General features: G+C 40.5%; 3 protein-coding genes across 4 annotated transcripts in view; 2 read left to right on the forward strand and 1 right to left on the reverse strand.

Annotated features, from left to right (window-relative positions):
• Positions 1-14,250, forward strand: part of LOC117540857 — a 52,463-nt gene extending 38,213 nt beyond the window's left edge. The window contains exons 3-4 of the mRNA XM_034207748.1: positions 13,413-13,775; positions 13,918-14,250. Coding sequence (XP_034063639.1) covers positions 13,413-13,775; positions 13,918-14,153 — 599 coding nt within the window. The 3' untranslated portion in view covers positions 14,154-14,250. The remainder of the gene's footprint in view (positions 1-13,412; positions 13,776-13,917) is intronic.
• The window catches only part of LOC117540834 (myelin-oligodendrocyte glycoprotein-like), a 122,388-nt gene that overhangs the window by 2,284 nt on the left and 94,241 nt on the right, over positions 1-25,863 (reverse strand). The gene's annotated exons all lie outside the window — the stretch shown is intronic.
• The window catches only part of LOC117540748, a 118,010-nt gene continuing 103,592 nt past the window's right edge, over positions 11,446-25,863 (forward strand). Inside the window, exons 1-3 of the mRNA XM_034207594.1 lie at positions 11,446-11,511; positions 12,220-12,275; positions 14,598-14,600. The gene's annotated coding sequence lies outside the window, so the exon portion shown is untranslated. The remainder of the gene's footprint in view (positions 11,512-12,219; positions 12,276-14,597; positions 14,601-25,863) is intronic.

The raw sequence follows: 25,863 nt of genomic DNA on the forward strand, positions 1-25,863 counted from the left end.
CTAGGTGGCGCCAGATATTAACATTGTATTATATTTTCTTATAACTGAACCAGGACCCAAACTACTGTCGATTCGCTTCATGAGCTTCTGCAGATCCATATTGTGACATTACATGAGCACAGACTCAGATCTGCTGTCACACTGAATGGATTTGCAGAAGTCGCTTCATAGAGCTTCTTTTCTAAATTAAATCGATAAAAATAGCACTTTTTAAATATAACAGAAGATCACAGATATGCAGCTGAATAAATGTTAATATTATTCACCATGGGTTATAATAAACCAATATAATAATAATAATAATAATAATAATAATACCTTTTATTTCGAGGCGCCTTTCAGGACACCCAAGGTCGCCTTACAGTGCATTTAAAAGTTAAAACAGCTAAAACAAAAACGGAACACAATTGAATCGAACCGACAAGGCAATACAGCAGCATAAAAGCATAAAACAGGCAAGACAAGAGTGTGGAGTGACGGAGTGAGAGGAGGATCTGTGATAGCAGGTTGAATGTGTTTTAGAGTGAGTAGGCCAGTTTAAACAGGTGGGTTTTGAGGTGGGATTTGAATGTCGTGATGGAGTCAGACTGTTTGATGTGTGGAGGCAGAGAGTTCCAGAGCCTGGGCGCGGTGCAGCTAAAAGCCCTGGCTCCCATGGTGCTAAGGCGGGAGGTGGGGACAGTCAGGAGTCCGGCTGAGGATGAGCGCAGGGAGCGGGAGGGGGTGTATTCCTGGAGGAGGTTTGAGAGATAGGTGGGGGTGAGGTTGTTGAGGGCTTTGTATGTAAGCAGAAGGTTTTTGTAGTCAATCCGGTGCTGAACAGGGAGCCAGTGAAGTTGGATGAGGATGGGGGTGATGTGGTCAGACGATTTGGTACAGGTAATGATCCGGGCAGCCGAGTTTTGAATGATTTGGAGTCTGTTGAGTAGTTTTGTGGGTAGGCCAGAGAGGATAGCATTACAGTGGTCAATCCGGGATGTGACAACTGCATTAACCAGTATTTCAGTGCTGGATTGTGAAAGGGATGGGCGGAGTCTGGAAATGTTGCGGATATGGAAGAAGGCAGTCCGGGTGATGTTTTTTATGTGGGGTGCAAACGAAAGGGTGCTGTCCAGGATGACGCAAAGGCTTTTGACTTGGCTGGTGAAGGATACAGGGAAGCCGTCGATCATGATGCTTGGGGGTGGGGTGGTTAGGATTTTGGAGAGGGTGTTTTTTGAGCCGATGAGCAGGGCCTCAGTTTTACTACCATTTAGCTTCAGGAAGTTCCTGCTCATCCAGCTCCTGATATCCTGGAGGCAGGTGGTGAGGGAGGTGGGCGGGAGGGCGGTGTTGGGTTTGGTTGAGATATAGACTTGCGTGTCGTCAGCATAGCAGTGAAAGTGGAGGCCATGGTGACGGAGGATTGTGCCTAGTGGGAGGAGGTAAATGATGAATAGGAGTGGACCCAATACTGACCCCTGGGGGACACCCAGTGAAACAGGAGAACACCCTGACCTGTGGTTCCCCAGCTGGACAAACTGTTGTCTGTTGGTAAGGTAGGAGGAGAACCAGGAGAGTGCAACACCAGTGATCCCAATGTCAGCCAAGCGTTCCAGGAGTAGTGGGTGGGAGATTGTGTCGAAGGCAGCGGTGAGGTCGAGGAGGATGAGGATGGTGAGCAGTCCAGAGTCAGCTGCACGGAGGAGGTCGTTGGTGATTTTAACCAGAGCTGTGTCGGTACTGTGCATTGAGCGGAAACCAGATTGGAAGGGTTCATGGAGGTTGTTTGAGTCGAGGTGGGACTGGAGTTGAGCGGCAACCACCCTTTCAAGGGTTTTTGAAATGAAGGGAAGGTTGGAGATGGGCCTGTAGTGGTTAAGGTCAGCTGGGTCAGCATTGGGTTTTTTGAGGGTGGGTGTGATAGCAGCCATTTTGAGGGTGGGGGGTACAGTTCCAGAAATGAGGGAGGAGTTAATTATTGTTGTGATCATGGGGGAAATGGACGGCAGACAGGCTTTGATGAGGGTAGTGGGGAGGGGATCAAGCTGGCAGGTGGTGCATTTGGCTTTGCAGATGAGCTTGGAGATGGTGGCTTCTGATGCTGGAGTGAAGTTGGAGAGGGTGCTGGTGGGTGGTTGGACCGTGGTGGCCATCCAGAGTGGGTCCGTTGAGGGGGCGCCTGATGAGGCCAGCTGTAGGTGGATGTTGCAACTCGTTCTCTTCTCTTGGTTTAATGTGGTGCCTGTTCTCCATAAGAGGTTCAACAGGAGGAGACGGTTCAGGAGAGAAAGTCCTCAGAAACCCTGTAAACCAGTGGCTTAAATAACGTTCAACACGTATAATTAAAGAAGAAGAAGAAGGATCAATGACCTGACAGCCAAATGATGAAACTCGCAGTGACTGAAATAAATAGATAGATATACCACTTTACAGATGTTACATGGAGGACGTATGGAGTCTCATTTACTGACGTGACTGTAAGATGTGATATTTCTATCTCATTATCTCATTGGCCTCAGAGCTGTCTGTCTGCTGGAGACCCTTATTAAAAACCTGCTGTTCTCTGTCTGACTAGTGGACTGTAAGACCCACGTTTATATATCAGTTTGATAAACTGCTATGTCCAAGAATGAAAGGCTACGGTTTCAAAGTCAACAAAAACATTTATTAACGAGATAACTCACACAAACATAGCACTATTAAAGCACTACACTTGATTTAGTGAATCCACAGTTCCACTTTCTGATCTGAGAAAGATGTATTCTGTTTCCTGCAGGCACAAACACCGTGAAGGATCTGTATACAGTTTCATAAGTGAACTGTGGTTAACCACAAAGTAACAGAAGACTTCCTCTTCTTTGCACCGACTGTCAGATATGAAGGGGAGCTACGGAAAAAAAAACGCACGCTCTTTTGTGAGGCAGCTTTTGAGTTTGTGAAACTAGAGGAAATGACAGTTTGCCATCCCCAAGGGAAACAAGGACCTTTTGGTTTTTAAAGATATTATGATCGTGTGATATTTTAGCAGCCTAGCCAATGAAATGCATGAAGTGCAAACACTTGAATCTTGTCAGAAAAATGTGAGGAAATGTGTATTTATTTATTTTCTGAGAAACTCATGAAAAGTTACTTTTTAAGGAAACATGGTTCAGTGTTTGATGGACTTAAAACCACTAAAGCAGGAACATAATATCCCATTTTACAGCCGTAAGCGCCGAGGAAAATGTGAGGAATATGAAAACATTTGAGAAATTATGAAATGCTACTTGATAGAAATGTCACATGTAAATATCATTAAAGGCCATTCTCTGCACAACAATTACTTTTACTTGTAATACTTTAGGTACATTTAGCTGATAATACTTTTGTACTTTTACACAAGTTAGACTTTGAATGCAGGACTTTAACTTGTAATTGAGTATTTTGACAATAATGTATTGGTACTTTTACTTTAAGTATATGAACACTTCTTCCACTGCAGCTACAGACTCATTGAATCCACTGTGAATATAACCACAGAGCTCAGTTTCTACTTCTTCCTGATGAAGGACAGGTCAGTGTCTATTTTACACTCTGTGAGAAGTGTGTGTGTGTGTGTGTGTGTGTGTGTGTGTGTGTGTGTGCGTGTGTGTGTGTGTGTGTGTGTGTGTGTGTGTGTGTGTGTGTGTGTGTGTGTGTGTGTGTGTGTATAGTGTTTATTGTCTACTTTATATCCATGATGGCAGACCCACAAATAGAATAAACGTTTCACAAATCTGAAACTGGGTTATAAAGAATCTTTAGACTCTCTGGGATAATCCAGTCCAGATTTGATGAGTCTAGGTCTAGTGGTTTCAGATCAGGACCAGGTCTAATGTGGTCTACATGTAAAAAAAGCACTGACATCTCCCTTGTTTGTATTTTCACAAATAGAATAAAGGTTTCACAAATATCAAACTGGGTTATAAATAATCTTTAATCTTTAGAGGTATATTGCCTTATAAGTTCAGTTACAAGTTAGCCAAATTAAACAAATGTAGGTAAATGATGCTTAATGTTGTGGAAATAATTATCATAAGACGCCAATTAGTAGCATACAGGACAAACCTCGATGTCTGTTTACCTTCTTTAAGGACACAGGCGGCTCAGCCAATAATGTTATTGTTCCCATTCTGTGACCGGTCAATACTGGGATACAGATGGTCTGTGTTGTGGGTACACTGGGACACTTCCTTCTCTGTATTTGTGGACTCCAAGGTAAAATCTTCGAGGTCATAAGTGTCCGAGGCAAGTAGCTCTGTGTTCCCACACTGTTTAGGCTATCTCCTCAAATATGTTGTTTACTCTCTGCGAAACCAGTTAGATGGGCTGGCAAGAGAGAGGCTCTCCAGAATTGACGTGGCAACTCTACCGTGAAGTCAGAACCTCTGACTCTTGGACTTGTGATGTGAATCCTCCGGCCGTTAACTCCAAATAAACCATCATGTGTTTGACATCAAAGCTACTGCTCTTCCCGTGTCTCCTTCCTGAGTCGGTGACTCCCACTGCATAGCTACACAGAAGTTTCCGTTACAAATTGGCGTTGTCGGCAGGATGCCAACAGATCTTCAGATTCTGGTAAGTGTGATTTTCAAATCTACTTTGGACATTGCCTTATCAGAATCTGTGATTGACGGTATCCTAAAATTACCTGTGAAACTGATCGGCTGCGTTTCCTTTTGGTTAATGAACATTTGGGGATGATAAACCCAGGGGATCAGTGTCTGGGGACTCAGTCCTGGCTTATTTCCTCTGTGTGTGCTGCTCGGGACGGAAGTGCCATACAGGCATGCACAGCTCATGTTTAGAGATACCTTAAAGAAAGGGCATCAGTGAAGTGGAGCTTCTGTGTGAATTGAAAGCAATGTAAAAGATTTGTATTGAACAAATCGCCGGATTTTGAGGGTCTTAGTGGCTAAGCACAGCAGTTGAAAATAAGCAGCCAGAGATATTTACTGCTATCACCTCTCTGTAAAAACACGGCTCCAGCTGCAGCCTTGCGTGTGTGTGTAAAACCTCACCGTGTGTGTGTGGGGCTGGAGCAGTGCAGGCTGAGAGGGAGAAAGTCACAGCTTATTGCCTATAGGTTTTAACTCACGGCACCGCCGTCCTTCAAACGGGACGGTCTAAAGCACTCGTTGTTTAGGACCGCTTTTCTCATGGTTAGACGGGCCAGCACGAGGTGCGTGCATCACCCGATGCGCTACGGCTCTCTGGAGCAGGTGGCGGTCAGGAATGCATACATAACATTATAGGCTAATTGATCAGAGGTGTGTAGTGGCAAGCAAGCATAGGCAAACTGTGTTTCACCTTGAGGTGAACTCGATAGCAAGTGTATATCGGCTGGTCGTACGGACTACAGTCAACTGAGCTGTTGTTTGGAGAGAAAGGGCAGGGGAAAAGTCTGTGGGCTCCGATCGGGGGGGCACAGCGCCACTAGGAACAAATAGCCTAGTGGTTGTCGCAAGAGGATAAGCTAGTTATCGTTCTTGGACGGCTTTCAGGCACCGATAAATCACTTGTATGCAAGGGTGAGGCGTGAGAAGACGCCGCACTGGAGATAATTCCCCCCCCCCTCTAAGATCTCTAAAATCCGGACTAAATTGAGCTGAAGAGCTTTGCTGTCGCGCTGGTGTTTATTAAGAGTTCATGTTTTGTTTGTCTGATTGTTTGTATGGGGGTCTATATTGGTTTGTCCCGCCGTCTTGTGTATGTTTTGTAACTAATAATTAATCAGTCCATAGACAGGGTAAAATGAACTAAACTTTAATTATCTCACCAAAAGTAAATGACCTGAGAAAAATAAAAAGTGTTTTTATGTCCTGCCTCTGAGTGCAGGGGAACATGTAAACAAGAAGCACACTGTTCAGGGTGTGCGCTGTAGGTGTAAGAAGAAAATAAGATTATATTGCTTTAAGAATCCATTCTTAGATGGTATTGCTGGAATGTTAAGATATCTTTGTGACCTTGTATAAACCCTATGCCCGTCCTGCGCCCCGAGACCCTCAGAGACTTGCCTGAGGAGATCAGGGTTGCAAAATCTGGTTTTAGGTCAATGTTGTATTATTTGTTTCATTTATTCTTAATCTATGTATTGTATAGTAATAATGAATAAAAACGTAATGTATTGAACACATTCCGAAACAAAGCAGATAAGCAGAACAAGACTCAGACATAATACTAATTGTTGTTGAAACCTTTTGCGCTGTTGCAGCAAAATGGAAACTGTGTTAATTATTCTGTTCCAACTGGCCACTGGAATCAGGTAATTAATATAAGTTGAAGTTCAATTACAGTTTTAAAAATAGTTTAACACTCTTTATTAAACTGCTTGAAAATATTTCTAGTATCAACCAATTGGTCTCCATAGAGGATGCTAAAATTAAAATAGTTGTTAAACTACTGACAAGTTTTCTGAAACCGAGCTTATGAACAACAGAGTAAAGGTCGCTGGTTCAGCCAGGATCAATATATTTGTTGAAGTTTTTATTGTGTGCATAATAAATGTGTTAAATTAATTGAGCAATTCTTTAAAAGTATAATGTTGCAATTTCTTTAAAATAAGTAATTACAGTTACAAAATAGGTGTTGTTTTCCAAGGGCCTCTCTTTCACAGGCACTTTGAATCATAACACTCCCAAGTCCTACAGAGATCAGTATCACTTTGTGTTGCAAGCCAAATCCAGGGGTTCTACTCGAGCCCAATTTTAAATACCATAAAGAAAAGTATTGAACCCAGCTCGAGCTAAATGTGAAATGTATTTAATTAATGTGCAAGTGTTTTGATTTATTTAAAATGTTCCAGTCTAGCTTCCTTCAAGTTTAGTGTAAACAACAGATTGGTTCTCATAACATTCTCACTGCTGTGCTGTCCCAAATGTTTGAAACCTTGGGCAGACAAGCACACACACACACACACTTTGGATGAGTAATCACTTTATCCAAATTGTAAATTGTTGCCTTCTTTAAAGTTATTAGTAATTCAAGATTAATTATTAAATTAAATTAGGTACATAACAATAAACAAAATAACTTTGACTTGATCATTTTGTTCACAACATTAGACCTTGTCCTCTAATCTCTACTAGAATAAGATAAGTGTGCATGTTTGGGTGTGGAACACTCCTGTGATGTACCTAATCTTGTTATCCTTTTCATTACAGAGCTGGGGAAATGGTGTATTGCTTAGATTCTGACCCGTGCAAAGTCCAATTTTGACTGACTTTAGTTTTAATGTTAATTTGATTTCAACCCATAAAGAATTATTTAGATTAACTCAACATTTCACATGATGGATTAGTGCTCCACATTTTTCCCACTAATTTGTTGTGCAATTAGGCCAATGGTAAAGAGAGACATTGATGACCTTGTGTCCCTTTTGTTGGTACGTGGTTCCATTCTGTCTATGGCCTTGGACGGCTTCACTAAGAGTCACCCAGTTCTACCTTGCTACAGTCCGGCTGAGTGCAGTCACAGAGATGCTATGGCTGCTCTACATGAAATGACATTAATGGTCTGGTCTGAGCTTCCAGAGACAATGCCGCTCCTCAAACTGAACAATACTGTCTAACGTGGGCCACTCCCCCCACCAAGCCATGAACTGAAAGCTTGACATCTGAACACCTGGAAGCCTCCCGGTCACACCAGCACCAACCCTTGGGTCAGTCAGATGGGACTAACGGCTTAACTTAGGGCATTTGGTTCAGAAATATGACTCTCGTTACCGCAGAGTGGGTTGTTTTTTTAAGGCTATTCATACTGCTATGCAGAGGATGCCTGTAGGTTGGCAAGCTGTTAAAAGCCCCTACTATTTTTTAAAATAGGCCTACATGTCAGGGGCCTCTGAATGTCTAGTTCTACATGTATTCACATTATATGGACAATGTTTCCACCTGGTGAAACTGAAGGCTGCACGGTACTCAGGCTACAATACGACCATTCTGTTCTGCTCTAACGATTCAATTGATAGATTCTACATCAAAACAATTAGCTTTTATTGTTTCCAATGATAACGCCATTTTAAGAGAAGGAATGCAAACCAGTTTTCAAATGTAAGGCTTTGAATGTGTTTGACATTTCTCAGTAAAAACACCCTCAGACACCCACTATCATTTATGCTATGCCATCAGTAGTGACTCAGATGTTAAGGGGGAAGAAGCTTTTCCTCCCAAATCAGATATGCTTTGTTGTTTTTAACAAAGGTATGCATTTCCTGCATAATATATGTTTCTCACAATTGTTTGTTTTTTTGTAAGCTGCACACAGGTGATACTGAGTCTTCTCGAGTAATAGATTATAAACTACACCATGCTTAAATAGACTCCTAAGTTATTATTTCATATGAGACATATGTAAGAAAAGGGAGGGAAGAGTCAATTATATTGAGTAATTGATTTTATATTGGAACATTTATTTCTCAAACCTATGTTTTATGGAAGAGGAAAATATTTCTGATAAACTAATCTTTTATCAAACGGTAAATGGTGAATTAATATAACATTTAGAATCATTGAGAAGGGGTGATATCCACAGGGACTAGCTCACCTTTAAATTACAATAACATTTCTCTACTTTGGACTGATGAGTTTATGATTCTTGCATGTTAAATGACTAACACAAACCTTACATTTATGCATGTGCATGTCTCAGGAAGGCTCCCAAATAATTCTGAGGGGCCTATCCTATTTTTGTATTTAAATGATAATGTGCTAATCCATTACCTTGAGTTGTCTGCACTCAGGAAAACATCCCTATCAAGTGTTAACCCAATAACTACAGTAGGACAGCTCTGAAGGCCAAGGGTCAGAGAGAGAGCTACGTGGGTCCACGCCAGACACTGCAAGGTCCTAGTCACCAACAAAAGTAGATGACAACAAGTGATGTGTCCTAATCACCAACAGAAGTAGATGACAACAAGTGATGTGTCCTAATCACCAACAGAAGTAGATGACAACAAGTGATGTGTCCTAATCACCAACTTGCACCACACTTGCACTACATACACTAAAACACACTACACACAAGGTATCACGAGCGAGTGCCAGCTGAGCGGTTCCATATGCTCTCTGGTTCCTCGTTTGTGTTACCGGTGTGCGGAGTCTGACTGTCCGTGTCACAAAATCGACCGAAGGAATACACACACACACCCCATGGAGCATTCCCACCTCGTGATGACGGCTCGCCTGGGAAAACGCAACCGTGAGCAATACAACTGGCCTGGCCCAGTGATGTGGGGTTTAGCTCGCCACAAGATTACGTTTGGTTGTGCGGCGACAAGCTCTATCAAGTTCTGGCTCCCCTCTGGATAGGTACATGCACTCTAGTGGATTTGAATCCAGCAATCAGGCTTAACAACACTACTCTTTAATGTATTATCCATGCACAATGATGTTTCAAGTACTGGATTAATTTCAGTTTTGGCCCAAAACAAATATTTATAATATTTCATATAACAATTATGTAGCATATTTGATCCTCAAATTAGAGAAGTATAATTTAAAGAAATAGATATTCTCAACATTAGATAAACACAGAAGAATCCTTTCCAAGTACCATAAGTAGCTGCTCAGGTAAGTATGGCTAATAGGAATACTTGATAGACTTAATTTGGTACAGATCAGTGGTAGCATTTACAAATGTAATAATTCAAGGTTTAAAAATGTTTAATCCTTCCTTTCCAGGTTTTTACAAAAGTCTTTGAATATTTGCCTAACTTTTCCTTTTCAGATTTTGAACAATGTACTTGACTAAAATGAATGTATTGATTTCACTAAGTGCCTTACTCTTGACTAAAGCGTATTTGAGTAAACGGTAAAAGTAATCCTAAAATTGAGGACACTGCACTTTTGCAGATTACAGATTGATCAAATCCCCAGTGTGAATTCTATACTCTAACTGTGAATTTGTAGCTGGATCTCTTACGATCCTGAGTTTTAAAATGCTTTTGACTAGTGATTGCCTTGAAGTAAATCTTTAAAGCGGCAAGCTGGTTTTGATTTGATAGTTTGATGAATGAAATTAACTAATGGTAAATGATCAAATATATTAGTTTAAAAACAAATATTTAGCCATTGTGCACCTGTGTTTTATGTGTTCATTATTATGCTTTTGACAAAAGATGATCAAACACTGATGAGAGATGATTTTTTCTATTATGATTGGCTGTATCAATCATTGTGATTGAATGTTTCAATCTTATTCCACTTTGTGATATAATTGATGTAAGGTGAGACCACACTCGAACCTGGAGACGCCTATTGAGTTAATTATTGACCAAATTATTATTAGACTAATGTTTTTAGGTTATCATAAATGATAAAAAGAGAGGACTGTTGTGGAAATAATTATCATAAGACGCCAATTAGTAACATACAGGACAAACCTCAATGTCTGTTTACCTTCTTTAAGGACACAGGCGGCTCAGCCAATAATGTTATTGTTCCCATTCTGTGACCGGTCAATACTGGGATACAGATGGTCTGTGTTGTGGGTACACTGGGACACTTCCTTCTCTGTATTTGTGGACTCCAAGGTGAAATCTTCGAGGTCATAAGTGTCCGAGGCAAGTAGCTCTGTGTTCCCACACTGTTTAGGCTATCTCCTCAAATATGTTGTTTACTCTCTGCGAAACCAGTTAGATGGGCTGGCAAGAGAGAGGCTCTCCAGAATTGACGTGGCAACTCTACCGTGAAGTCAGAACCTCTGACTCTTGGACTTGTGATGTGAATCCTCCGGCCGTTAACTCCAAATAAACCATCATGTGTTTGACATCAAAGCTACTGCTCTTCCCGTGTCTCCTTCCTGAGTCGGTGACTCCCACTGCATAGCTACACAGAAGTTTCCGTTACACTTAATACTTGAATATGCCTTAAGAAAAACCACAGCCTATCACAGCTCTCCATAGGGTTTCATTTATTGTGTTAGCAGCTCATCCCTTAAAACAGAAGCCTCAGATTGCTGATCATAAGAGGAAATATGAAGGGTGTATTTCAAGCGTGTTATGAAAATAAGTTATTGGGCTTTTTTCTTATCAACATAGATTTGATAGAAAATGTTTTCAACTTTAATTTGTTTGAAAAATGGGTCTTTTTAACAAATGAATACTGTGTAATATCTGCTTATAGCCTGTATTTAAGAAGTAGGCCTATTATACAATACAAGACAGGCACAAGTTGCATTTGTGGGCCATTTCATTATACTTTTAGAATTTTCTGAGGGCCGATTCAAAATGTAGTTTGGATAGCACTGCATAGACTCACTTTGTATATAAAGGGTATAACAGGGTGATGCTCTGAGGCTGTGGCAATGCTGACGTCATGCAGCAGGAGTGGGCGTGTTTAGAGCCTTCTGTGATTCAAACGTGGGTTCAGCAGGCTCCGCCCCGATGTTTCGATCGTGGCTATTAATAGTGGAGCATTTTCCTTCCTCTTAAGTTGAGCGAAGCTGAGGGAAGCTGCTGTATCTAAAACTCTCGTACTGTGATGCTTTCCAATGTGACTGAAGACATCCAAGGTAATGAATGGATATATTAAAGTTTAAGTATTTAGCCCCATTGTTGCTTAGTTTCTTTTGTAACCAGATGTCCCTCTGTTGTTCTCTCGTATAACCCTGAACAATGTGTACATTTTATACTCAGACTTTTATTTCAAACTGCAGCTACTTTGCACACGTTATAATGTTTACATGCTGTTTTTAGTAGTGGGTTTGTTAATTATAGTGTTTTCTAAATAATTCTGTATATTTGGACGTTGTGTAATTTTTATATTGTATAAAAAGTAAGTTTCTCTTGTTAGTGTGTATCTAAAATATACTTTATTTTTGTTATTTATTAGTCGTGTGCAATGTCGTTTTTTGTACCTGATGCTGCAGCGAACAAGTTTCCCAATTTGGAATTAATAAAGTAAATCTATTAAAATGGTTGTTGTGAGATTTGACAACATGAGGTTGTTTGTCTTCACTGTTTTCATATTGAGATGTCTACACCCTGAACAGCGCTGAAACAAAACTAAAGGGTTCCAGCTCGTTGGCTCGTTTTGATCTCAAAGCAGACATATATCTCATGGTTCAGTTCAAATTAAATATAATGTTATCTGGCGCCACCTAGTGTCAGACATATGTTACTGTTCCTGGTGTCAGTCTGTGCAATCAGTCATGTGGTGAAGACAAACTGTATGTTTTCTAATGTGTGACATTGATGTGTGTGTGTGTGTCCTCTCACAGGGAGAAGATGATCTTCCTCATCCTGCTGCTCCTCTTCCTCACTCCATGTGTCTCTGGTTAGTTTACTCCTCTATTTCCCACTTAGACACAATTCAACTTTATTGAAAAACTTTGATTAAATAAAAGCTCAATGATTGTTCTCAATAATTCAACTTCAAAGGCGCCAAAAAGGTTTTTATGATACATTTTTTTTAAATGTCCTAAATTTAAAAGATTGACATTATACTCCACCATTTTAATTTTCAAAAACACAGTTCTCCTCTTCTTCTTTGTTTTTCCTCATAGCCGGAATACTCTTCTGTTCCTTCATTTCCCAGCATGCAGCTCTGTTATAAATAAGAACACACTGTTACTGGTTAGTTCCAGTTTGTCTCTTTAAAGCTGTGTCTCCTCCACAGAAACATAGCAGTTTAAAGAGTCCCTCTGTGTCTCCTCCACAGAAACATAGCAGTTTCAAGAGTCCCTCTGTGTCTCCTCCACAGAAACATAGCAGTTTAAAGAGTCCCTCTGTGTCTCCTCCACAGAAACATAGCAGTTTAAAGAGTCCCTCTGTGTCTCCTCCACAGAAACATAGCAGTTTAAAGAGTCCCTCTGTGTCTCCTCCACAGAAACATAGCTGCAGTTTAAAGAGTCCCTCTGTGTCTCCTCCACAGGAACACAGCTGCAGTTTAAAGAGTCCTTCTGCGTCTCCTCCACAGGAACATAGCTGCAGTTTAAAGAGTCCCTCTGTGTCTCCTCCACAGGACCATAGCTGCAGTTTAAAGAGTCCCTCTGTGTCTCCTCCACAGGAACATAGCTGCAGTTTAAAGAGTCCCTCTGTGTCTCCTCCACAGGAACATAGCTGCAGTTTAAAGAGTCCCTCTGTGTCTCCTCCACAGGAACATAGCTGCAGTTTAAAGAGTCCCTCTGTGTCTCCTCCACAGGAACATAGCTGCAGTTTAAAGAGTCCCTCTGTGTCTCCTCCACAGGAACATAGCTGCAGTTTAAAGAGTCCCTCTGTGTCTCCTCCACATGAACATAGCTGCAGTTTAAAGAGTCCCTCTGTGTCTCCTCCACAGGAACATAGCTGCAGTTTAAAGAGTCCCTCTGTGTCTCCTCCACAGGAACATAGCTGCAGTTTAAAGAGTCCCTCTGTGTCTACTCCACAGGAACATAGCTGCAGTTTAAAGAGTCCCTCTGTCTCTCCTCAACAGGAACATTTGTAGTGAATGTGACTCAGACTTCCTATCAGGCAGAGGAGAACCAGAACATCACCCTGGAGTGGACCTTCAGAACCAGAAGAGACACTTCCCTCAGCTCAATTTCTACTCTCTGTAAGATGTCTACTGAGAGCAGACGCTTCGTCCTGTTTCATCTAAATCAAGGCATTGAATCCCCAGAGTCTCAGGATCCACAGTTTGCAGGACGAGTCCAGTGGGACAAAGACGTCCTCACAGACGGACGCCTCACACTTCATGTCTCCAGACTCAGGACCAGTGACTCTGGGTTTTATTGGTGTAACATACTCGTCAGACCTGATGGGAGTAACTCTAGGAGATGCTGGCTCAACGTCACTGGTGAGTATTTAAATTAAAACTTCACTTTTTAAAAATAATATGTAGATGGTAGCTCTATGATAAATATACATGCAAGGTCATTAAAAGATATGATACAGAACAGTATGTCAACATGATGTTACTAACTGTGTATTTTACACAGCTGCTGCTGAGCTCCAAACTCAGAGACCAACCGAGAGTCCTCAACCAGAGAGAGAGAGAATCAACTCTATCAAATTTAGACTGACACTGTTTTTGGTTTCTAATTTTGTATTTGTTCTTTTCTTATTTATTTTGAATTATGTTCCTTTTTGTAATCCTTATTCTGTTTATATTTGTTTATTTTTATTTGTTTTAATTCCTTTAGTTTTTTTTGGAGTTCTCATTTTTCATTTTTAGGCATAGAATGGTAAAAATAAATGGGGTGCTCTCTTTTCCTCTCCCTCTCCTGACAGCCCGTCAGTCTCGTGCAGCTCGCTGAACCTGTAATAAGTGACCCGACAGTAAAGAATACATATATTTATAACTAGTTTAGCTAGTTCCAGAGTAGATACACTAGCTAAGTGTGTTAGGTCTAACTCTTACCCCTAGTTTCCACCGGGTCCGTCTGCGGCGCGTTACGGGCGCGTTACTGGCGTGTTACGGGCGCGTTACGGGCGCGTTGCGGCTGCGCCGCGGCATCCGCAAGGATCGCGGCCACTCTAGTCAATGGGTGCTATTCCACCAGACGTGCCGCGTTACGGCTCAGAAGCGTCCCAGAAGCGTCTCGCCGCTGGGCTCCGCTCGAAATAGGATTGAAGTCTATTTTCCGACGCGACGCAGCCGTAAGGTAATGTCGGGCAGGAAGTGGAACGGTGACAGCATCCGGCCCATCCCCCAAATAAACTAATTTGCAGACCCCCCTTCACATCACTACATCATCTCCACAACGACACGCACAATGGACGACAACGTTTTTATATTGGAAGTGGAAAAACACTTGATTTTATATGACACAACGAATCTTTTTTACAAGGACAACACCAGCGTTCTCCTTCGGTTTACAGGCACTGTGTGTACATTATATAGAATAATTATGATGATGAATGCATTTTTTTTACCACTAAAATACAGCAACCCATCTTTGATTCATGTTGTTTTTAACTGGACTATTACAATTAATATTAATTATGTCTGTAGTCTACAACACAACAAAATAGGAAATAACAACAATAAACACGATTTAAACAGACACAAAAATAAACCATTTAACTACGTAGCCTACTTACTTTCTTGTAGAAGTACAAATGTCCAGGAAATATGCCCAAATCAACAAGAACTGCGAGCCGGCATGCACAACGCTCCGCTTCCGTAATGCTTCTGAAACGCTTGTGAAACGCGTCCGGTAGGGTATGACGGCGGAGGAGGCCGGACCAAAACCGTGGCGCAGCCGTAACGCGCCGCAGACGGACCCGGTGGAAACTAGGGGTTAGTGTATTTGGCTCGGCTCAACGGTCCGTCACAGCGGCGGAGCTGTGATCATGCAGAGCTGCGTGTTCTCCGTCAGCAGCAGCTGATCTCATCTCTGATCTCTCTCTCGCGTCCGGTTATACTTCACTTGCGTTTATGTCCAAATCTATCAGATCTAGCTAGTTCTAGTTAATTATATGACTGCCTACATTTCAAAGGACCTAAACAATAAGCGTGTGGCCGCAACGGCGTGTGGCCGCAAAGTTTAGCGCAGCATTATGCATATGTTTATATGAGGGGTCAAAATTCCAGTAGGGCCTGGCTCATTTCGTGGCATCTGCAGGCAGTGGCAAGTACTTCCGGCAACTACCACAGAGGCCGCTACTCTGTGGTATCTGTGGCAAGTACTTCCGGCATATGCCGCAGATGCCACAACTTGCCGAGGCATCTGCCGCTGCTGAACGGGAGTTGCCACAAGATGCCAGAGTAAGAGAAGGTTTACTGTAGCTGCCACTCGCCTTCCGTGGCAAATGCTGCTATTTAAACCCGTATTAATCGTGTAAAATGTCGCTGTTCTGGCATGACTTTATTGAACTGATCTGTACACAGGAGTTGCCACAAGATGCCAGAGTAAGAGAAGGTTTACGGTAGCTGCAACTCGCCTTCCGTGGCAAATGCTGCTATGCTATGCAAATGCTGGCCATATGGTAAAAGTGCATTTTCAACAATCATCATAATTATACAGTAGGCTGCAGTATTTAGGGGCCCCTCACAAAAGGAGGGAAATGGTTTAGTCTTCCCCGTTAGTTGTCCTTAAACCCCGCCTTAAACAAGATTTACAGAAGTCTTTCCCAATGTAATTACATGTGAATTTGCTTCAGCACCTTGTGACCTTCCTGAGTGGGCAGAGTGGCTTGCTCTAAAGGTAGATCATTCAAAGAAGAAGTTCAGTATCAGCTAATGATTTTGCTAAGAAGAAGACAGTGTCATTACTGGGGAATGAACTCCAATATCATCAGTTCCATAAGATACATTAGAGCAGGCATCCTCAAAGTCCGGACTCCGGTCCGGGTCCGGACCGAACCACAACTGTCTCTGGACTCTGAGCAAATTACACTTTTCATATGTATTATCTGTATTATCTGTGTTATCTGCGAGACATCGCCACAAAACAACGAGTCAAAATTCTCCGCTATGTCCACTGCAAACAGCGCTCTGCATGTCCGACTGTTCCACTGTCTGTGTGTGTCTGTCAACGCATTGGTCCAATCCCATTCAACATCCCGTCAGTGTTTTTTCCCCCCACCAACAGTCTGCGAATCAGAGGCACAGTAAGGCGGGTCTTTGCGGAATGCCGGTGGGAAAAATGTATGTGTCGTCTCTTTCAACCTGTCTGAGTCAGAGCGAGAGTTTAAAAAAAAAAAGTCAGAGCGAGAGTTAACAGCTCATCTAGTTCCATCTGTACTGTAGCTAGTAGCCTATAGTTTCACCTACCGGGGTGGCATGGGGTGGCAACTGCCACCCTAAAAATAGGCCTTGCCACCCCAGCTGCCACCCCAGTTGGCAGCTTTGTTTTGAAAGAAAAGTTGTGGCTCATCGGACATTTATGAGAGAAAGTCTCTCATGTCTGAGTGCGAGTGAATGCAGCACAAGATGCACGTCTTGTAACCCTTGTAACCCCTCCCCCGGCCCTGGCGCGAGCATGGAAATATGATTGACGGCGATTTCATTTGAACGGGACAGCGCAAAACGAGAAGCATTCGGACCCAAGCACTGAAGGAATGAGGTAGTTGCGGTCGACAATGACAGAGAAGAGACTGTCATGTTTGGCTGCACTCAGCATTGAATCAAAACGCACTAAAGCGGTTGATCTTAATACGTTTGTGAGGCGTTTTGCTGAACAAAATGGTAATCGCCGCATTCAGCTGTAATAGACATGTCAACTTGATGCTCTGCTCACGGATGAGCATAACAAACTGTTAAGATAATGACCTTACGTGTGTAAATAGTAAACACATTTTTATTTGTGGGGGTCTGCCCCCAAAAAACAGTTTTAAGTCCTGAGAAAGTCCAATAAGACGTGTGTAAAACTACACTGCGCAGCCACAAAAAAGTAACCACTTTGATTGAACTAGGCCAGTAGGTAAGGACTTTCCACTGGATAATAACTGCAGTATAAAAGAATGCATGACTGAAGTGATGGAGACCATGTTGAAGGCAAACACAAAGAGGAAATAACAGGTCAAGCAAATCCCCCTCTCAGATTCCACAGCAACCAGAAGAACAGAAATACTGGCTGGTGATTTGATTCATCAGCTTTGTGATGGAATAGAAAATGCACAGTGCATTTCCTTAGCTGTGGGTGAGTCCACTGACACCACTGACAATGCTCAGTTGCTGGTGTTTGAGAGTTTTTATGATGAGGCAAAGGGGGAGTTTGTTGAAGATGTGTTGGGCCTGACGAACCTCAGTGGACACACAAGAGGGCAAGACATTTATAAAGCAATAATGGGAATGCTGAATGAAAGAGGGTGCAGCTGCCTTTATTCATAACTGTGCAGCTCTTACACTGCGACTCTGAGGGATCAAGCACAGACACAATAACAATGAAAACTGCATACAGAGACTTTTTGTTTTTGCAACCTTGTGTTAAGAATCTTGTTGCAATTCTTTAAAGGGTTAAATGACCGTAATAAACGGACCTTTGTCTTATTGAAACCATTTTTGGACCTTTAACATTTGTATTTGAGTACCCCTGCATTAGAGTTTGAAGTTAGACATTCTTTATATTGTTTTAATAACTGCAAGATCTATCATATTATCCAAAGCATAACTTGTAAAGATTTTTCAGCTGTCTAAAGTTTTAATTATTGAGCTTTTTGTCATATATGCTTTGTGATTTGTTGTGTTATTGTTTATGCAAATAAACATGACTTTTGAAGTCTTGTTCAGTTGTCTGTTATTATGCAGTGTATAGTAATCACTCTTTTTGTGTTGTTGTTAGAAAACTAAGACGGTGTTTTTTTTTTTCTTACACCGTGAGAATGATAAATACTTAAATAAACATGAAGAATATTATCTTAAGCATGATACTCAAAGCAATCCTCATTTAACCCATCAAGTAATTGTAAACTACAGTATGTTGAGGAAAGAGGGTTGAAATGTAATATAATTACACCCTTGTTAAACAGTTGTTTTTTGCATCAAGTTATCTAATTATTTTCAGTAAGTGCTCTGACACTAAAATATGTCAAATGATATGGTTATCTTACTTCAGGAGTGATTTTTAGCATGCCAACTTTCTCAGAGGAAGCTAGCTGAAGGGCATTCCGTTCGAACCACAGTGACCTCTAGAGGTTGTTTTGTGCATAACATGTCAACCAAATGGTAGAGATGGCTGAATCAGATGGAGTTACACTTTTTTCACAATTTTTCAACTAAATATCAAGACACAAAATGTGCACTACCGAATGGTGGCGCTGGCTGTTAAAGGGTCAATGAAAGTTTCACGTTGTCATGGTTTATTGTTATTATTGGAATTTAATTTTCACACTTTGAGTTAGGATAAAATGTTAATAGAAAAACATGGCAGTTGACTTACTCAACTTTTCCTATGCAACCTGAAGAGTTTAAAAGGTCAAGTCTGTCAGAAAACAATGACTTTTCACTCCGTCTTAATGTCAGTTGACTGCAAAGAAGTAATTGAAGGAGCATAAACGACTAATAGTTGTCTCTTAATTAATTAAGTATACAATTATCTTGACTTTTATCATAGTACTCTCCCGCTGCATACTTTTTTTACTTTACAATTATCAGTTACCTCATACTATTTGTGTTATTATGTGTCATACCCTATATGTGACGCATCTGAATACTTATATGAGCATGTCAAATCATATAGGATAAACCAATATGCAGAACTTCAAATCAAGGTTACCTTTAAATTATCCATCATGACAGGAAAAGCACAAATCTGGCCACCATTTACATTGCCAAGGTATTCATTTGTATACATTAAACCTACGTGAGTACCACGCAGACATTATGATAACGTTTAGTTCATTCTTCCAATTCATTTGTATTCTGTTCTAGAATAAAGTTGAATTGTATCAAACAGAGAATGAGGAGGTCAAATATAAGGCAGTAAAAAGGTTATATGAAATGCTTGCAAATATAAAATCATTGTGTTGCAAATTAACATGAACAGATTTTGATATGATACGTTGCATTTACTTTATTTATCTAAAATGTGGAAATCTTTGCGTTACAGCAGTAAGGGATAGGAAAAATAAAATAATAATAATAAAAAGAAACAGGAAATAATATACACATTATTAGTATAGATATTTATCTACAGAGTATCTAAAGAATAAACAATATACAGAATACGTAAGAATACACTATAATAAACCATCTTACTAAAACCAATAGAAACATATATTTGTCTTTCTTAACCCTTTCATGCATGAATTATGAAAGCCTCACTCAGGATTTTTTAACAAGTGTTTTTATTGCTCTCGGGGCATGAAAAACAAGATTTCACTTTAGTTTATTTTTATCAAGTTTTTTCAAATTTAGAACATTTAAAAAAATAATTTTAAGGATGATGTTTTCCTTATTAATAAGTCACAAATCACAAACTCAGTAAATGAACACTGACGTAAGAAAAAAACAGAAAAGTAAAACAGTAACAATAGGAAATTACAGTCGTTTCAAGTAAATGTGTGTATATATATATATATATATATATATATATATATATATATATATATATATATATATAAAACAAACAATAGAAGCACACTTACTGTCAAGTATACCAACATTAAAATAAGATAATCCTTATGTGTATTATGTATGATGGAAATCAATCAAGGGTGAAAGGTTCAGTTTAAACAGTATATTCAAATGGTTATTATCATGTGCACAGCTATTGCTTATGGCAATGAAAATCGTAGGTCCTGCCATCCTCCAACAAAATATATAAAGACTTTGGTAAAGTCAATGACAGAAAGGAATTATGTTAATATGCCACAGAGTAGTGGCCTCTGTGGCAGATGCCGGAAGTACTTGCCACTGCCTGCAAAATGCTGAGGCACATGCCACGGCGAGAAGTGGCAACACTCATTGTGTTCTAGTATGATAAATAAAATAACATTGTACCTTGAAAATCAATGCATTCTAATAGCGGGTACATTTTACACGTTGGCGGTTTTAGGTATGGCTATACAGCGCCCCCTGGCGGTTCTAGTGTTAAGTAAAAGTAGAAGTAGCCTACCTAAATGTAGGAATACTCTGTTACAAGTAAAAGTCCTGCATTAAAATGTTACTCAAGTAAAAGCGCAAAATTATTAGCATAACAATATACTTAAAGTAGATATTACATGTTTTCAATGATTGATCATGAAAGTGTTCTCAAAGCTGGTAAAAGTTTGAATGACTTTGTATACTGCAGGGTAGCTTGTGAATTCACTCCAGGAGTAACTAAAGTCTGACTTAAGACTTGATTATATTTCTAATCAGAATCTGTAGTAAGTAACTAAAGGTAGCCTATAATAAATGTAGGGGAGTAAAAGTACACAATTTACCTCTGAATTGTAGTGGGGTAGAAGCACTAAGTTACATACCATTTACATACTCAACAAAAGCACAAGGAGGCTATTTCTAAATCACAAGTACATTTCCCACCTCTGGTCAACAATGATAGATCTTAATGTCAATAAATTGTCTTTATTTACTTATAATATATCTTGAGTATTATCATAAAAATAGCACGTTTATTTATTTTAACAAACCACATTCTCCAAGTAAAATCGAATAGAAATTATAATATTTAAAAGGCGAGTGGCAGCTACCGTAAACCTTCTCTTCTTCTGGCATCTTGTGGCAACTCCCGTTGAGCCGCGTACTTGCCACAGATACCACAGAGTAGCGGCCTCTGTGGCAGATGCCGGAAGTACTTGCCACTGCCTGCAGATGCCACGAATTGCGCTTGCTGTCTCTCCAAAATTCCATGCTCATAAAATGCTCATATATTTTTTTCTCTTCATTCTCCACGCCCCAAAATAAATAAATATACAAATATACCAATTTTAGGAAAAGTAAGGAAGTTTGAGCAGTGTGGGTTTTATATGAACAGAGTTTCACATATTTCAAAACGTGAAGTGTAATAACTGCAGTTTCCTCCCTGTCAGAATGACAAAGATCCTCAGTGAAGCTCAAGCCCATGTTTCACTACATTGAGTACAACTTATTAAAAAGATCAGTTCAATGCAACTAATGTCGTCTTAGTGTTATTGCTTGATGTTAAAATTGGTTTGCCATGAATTTAGTGATGGATTGTAAACATTTGAAATGTAGCATTTAAGTGTTTCTCAGTTACAATGTTGTTGTTTTAATAAATCAGACACTGATGGTGCGGCGCTGTGCTGTACCTCTTTATATAGGCTTTTCTTCCCTAACAAATAGTTTTTGCGCTGATCAGGGGGTACTTGGCTGAACCACTGAGCTAGAGAGACCACACCTTTAGCTATTTAATATAGCCTAGTTGTAAAAGATAAAGTAAGAAATCATTCCAATATGTATTGGACAGTAAACACTTTAAAAGGGGAGTGATTAGTAAAATATGCATAAATAAAAAGAAAGAATGCTAACTAAGAACAATCTTAATAAGATAATAATAATAAACAAGTTTAAATGATTTCTTATTGGTTGTGATCATATTCTAAAGATGTTTGAATATTGAAAAGTATACAGCTCTCTTTTATAGAGTGTTGAGAGATGAATCCATAAATTCATTTTGTGCTCAAAGTGCACCAGATTGATGCATTTAACTTAATGTAAAAAATCATACGTTTTCTTTTAGTAAACACTGAAAACGGGTCCCACAGACCCAAACAGCACACAACAATTAAAGGTAAGCATATAATAATCTTAAAATGTAATAAATATATACACTGCAAAAAAACAAAAAGAGGAGTAAAAGTAGCTCACGACTTGTTTTATTTTTTGAAAGTAGCCCTCACCCTAAAAAAGGTTGGAGACCCCTGTTATAGAACGATACATTTGACAATTTTAAGCTTGGCCTACCATTTTATTGGAGCGATGAGGAACAGGTGGGGCTTGAAAAGGCCCACCTGTTCAAAGCGGGGAATGACAGAAAAAGTTTGAGAACCACTGATGTAGACCAGTATGCTCCAGGAAGTCGGAAAAGGTTTTCCAGCTAGTTTGTTTTGAAGGAAAACACGTATCCTTTCAAGAGCAAGGTAGAAAGTCATCCCTTTCAGCCGTTGAGAAAGTCCACAGGTTGATGGTTCCTTCCATGTGCGAGCTACGCACCGTTTAGCGTCCACAAAGCAAGCATTGAGCAGAAACCTTACATTCTTGGAAGTTACAAAGTCATGAGGGTTTATATTCAGGATACACAATGTATGATCAAGAGGTACCTCTTTGCCAATAACCACAGCTCTAACACCCTTTGCCTAAAGGAGAGTGTTTGTGGGCACTCCCACATACAGTGAAAGAGCGACCCCTTCAGGTTGTTACATGTAATGCATGTATCAGGAATATCAGGATTAAAGTGGTGCAACCTAGCCGGAGTAATGTACTGTCTGGTTAGCCATTCATGCTGTAGTCATTTGGAGTGTGTGTTCGTTGTTTGAGTTTGAGCCAAGGAGCAAGCCTTTGACCATTCCTCCTGTTATATTTAGTTTTAAGTCCAATTTCCAGGCCTTCACGATATAGCTTGAGGATTCTTTACATTCATTTGCAAACAGATTGTAATAAGGACACTTGACCCCTGGCTTCATGATGTTTCAAAGCGATGTTTTCTAAAGTGGACAGAGGGGGAAGCTCTAAGCTGCCCTGGCAGGACCTTATAAAACTCGGGAGTCGGAGATATTTAAAAAAGTGCTTTGCAGGAATTCCACATGTGGTTCTGAGCTCTTCAAATGACATACACGTAGCTTCTTTATAAATGTCCGACACCTTAGCAATACCTTTGGTAGCCCAGATGTTAAAGCCTGGATCTGCCCTGCGTGGCCGAAATCCATCATCACCAAACATCTGTGAGATTAGATTCTGTGTCTCACCAGAGTATGTCAGAACACTGAGACAAACCACCATCGTGTTTTTGAGCAAGGAGTTCCTTGTCTGTTTAATTAACTTTCTTTTATCTGCTGAGTAAATATAAAGGTTAATGGGCACAGCAAGCGACAGGGATTCCATTGTGACCCATGCAGGAGGGTGGTCCTTCACTAAATAAAACAGTCCTGCCCTAATTTGAGCCGCCCAATAATACCAGGTGAGATTCGGTAATTGTAGTCCACCTCTATCGTATGGCAAATATATCAAAGAGAGCCTAAGTCTTGGACGTTTATTATTCCAAATGAAGTGTGAAAAAGTTTTCTTTAAAAGTTTAAAAAAGGAAGATGGTGGGGAAAGTGGAATCGATTGGAAAAGGTTTGGGTAAAATTGTCATTTTGAGAACGTTGATGCGTCCAACCAATGAGATGGGTAATTGAATCTGTCTATTGATCGACTGTATAACTGCATCTGTGAGCTGGTTGTAATTATTCATCCACAGAAAACACACTGGACGCTGCACTAGGTCAGAAACCAGAGGAGACTGTGAGGTCCACCGCAGACGGACCACTTTTGGACAAAATGTCCTCTCCATTAAAGACAGCTCTTTGTGGAATAGCCTCCCAACTGAGATACGGGATTGTCCCACTCTCAAAAGTTTAAAGGTCAACTCAGAGAATGGTTGAGAAACAAACAGACGGGCAATCACCGCTCAATGCACTTTAACACAGGGGTATCTCCTCCTGCACTTTATGTAGCACTTTTATCTCCTCCTGCACTTTATATATCGAAGCTGCTACATTGTACTGCCTTGTGGTAAATGCTTGTATGCTGCTCATGCTCTTTCTGCATGTATTTCTGTTTGCCATGTATATAAATGTTATGTTCATAAATGTTGTATGTAACGGGACTACGGATGGAAATTAGCTCAAAGCTACAATCCGGCTCATTTACATTTGAAAGCATTATTTTGTATAAAAGGTTCATTCATGTGTATTGTCCCGGTTCAAACAAACGATTAAATGAAAACAAATGCTACAAGCGAGTTTGACAAATAAAAGAGTCTTTCTTTAGAGATGCCTCACCTGGAGTCTGCCATCAGGTGAGTAAATACTGAGGGGCTAATTGGGAAATGTGAAACAGGTGGGCAGTGTGGGAGTCATGTGACTTTGAACATACAATGAAGACTGAGGCCATCTGGTGGATGGAGGAAGAATTGCATGTTGGAGGTGTGGGGAAAAAGGAAAGTAATTTGGTGCAGCAGAAAAAGGTTGTTGAGAGGAATTGCACATGGGTTAAAAAAGTGTACAGTAAATGCATGCCAGAACCCTCTCGTTTCCCACAAAGCCCCAAAATCATGTGTTATTCCAAAACATGCTTGGTTAGCTTATTGTTCTAAAATCATGCAGTTACACTGATCACATGCAGACATACATTCACACTCACACGGTCTGGTTGTAAAGTCACGTTTGGTCAGGTTCACCCCAGAGTCAGTCATTGACAGTGCCTTTCTCAAGTAACACTGTCAGTCAGGGTCAAAGGTCATTTGGTCTCAGTGTTTTTGGCCATGTGTCGTGCTCTGCAGAGACTTTGATATGTCAGCATAGGCAGGTATCATTTGTCTACAAAGGCATATGCCGAGTGCTATCATTTATTAATTCACGATTACAACTATAATTTCCAAGATGGCTCTAACTTTTCATTGGGACAGCTGCTTCCCACATGTCCTTATAGTACTGCCAACCTGGTCTCACCAGAATGCATGACTCCACCACGACTCCTTAAAGGTGGGGTAGGTAAGTTTCAGAAACCGGCTCGAGTGCAGTAACATTTGAAAGTACACAGCCGAAAATAATCCGCCCCTTCCTTCAGACTTCCTTACAGAGCACCTCCTCCAACACACAGGAACGCGCACATGACGTCAGCAGACTGGTGAAAGTGGCCGCCTGTTGCTGGCGAGTCATTGAAGTACTGCTGCAATGCACGCCCAATGAGGGCACGAGATACATTTGTGCGTGCACGAGACGGAAGGCTGACAGACAGGGCGGCAATCCAATCCGTTTAGCCGGGCTTCCACAGATGACATTTTTTAATGGATTTGTTGTCAAAGCACTTCAGATATTCATTGCTATCGGGATGTTAAGAGCATTCCATGGAATATAACAAGTGTATCTCGAGCCGGTTTCTGAAACTTACATACCCCACCTTTAACACCGCAGTACGTGGTGGAGTCACGCACTCTGCTACATTTACGTGTCGGCGTATAACCTATCTACGAATTAGATCAAATGTAAAAGTCAGCCGAATTAGTGTTGATACTGCAAGGAGATGTATTGTGTGAAGAGAATTTGAAGATGTTTAATTGTTGATATATTTATGATCCACGTCAAGTATTCAGTTTTGGCGGCATTTCTTCAGTTTTTCCAAAGGTCTTGGAATTTGCTCCTGTGGGTAATGTCCACAGTATTGACTCTTACATGTCTAATATGTGTAATGTGTAATTGGAAAGCGCTTTGGGCATCTGCAAAAGCGCTCTAATAAAAAATGTGATGCATTATTATTATTCACCAAAATCCTA

Source organism: Gymnodraco acuticeps, unplaced genomic scaffold, assembly GCF_902827175.1.
Source record: "Gymnodraco acuticeps unplaced genomic scaffold, fGymAcu1.1, whole genome shotgun sequence".
In the NCBI taxonomy this organism is placed as follows: domain Eukaryota; kingdom Metazoa; phylum Chordata; class Actinopteri; order Perciformes; family Bathydraconidae; genus Gymnodraco; species Gymnodraco acuticeps.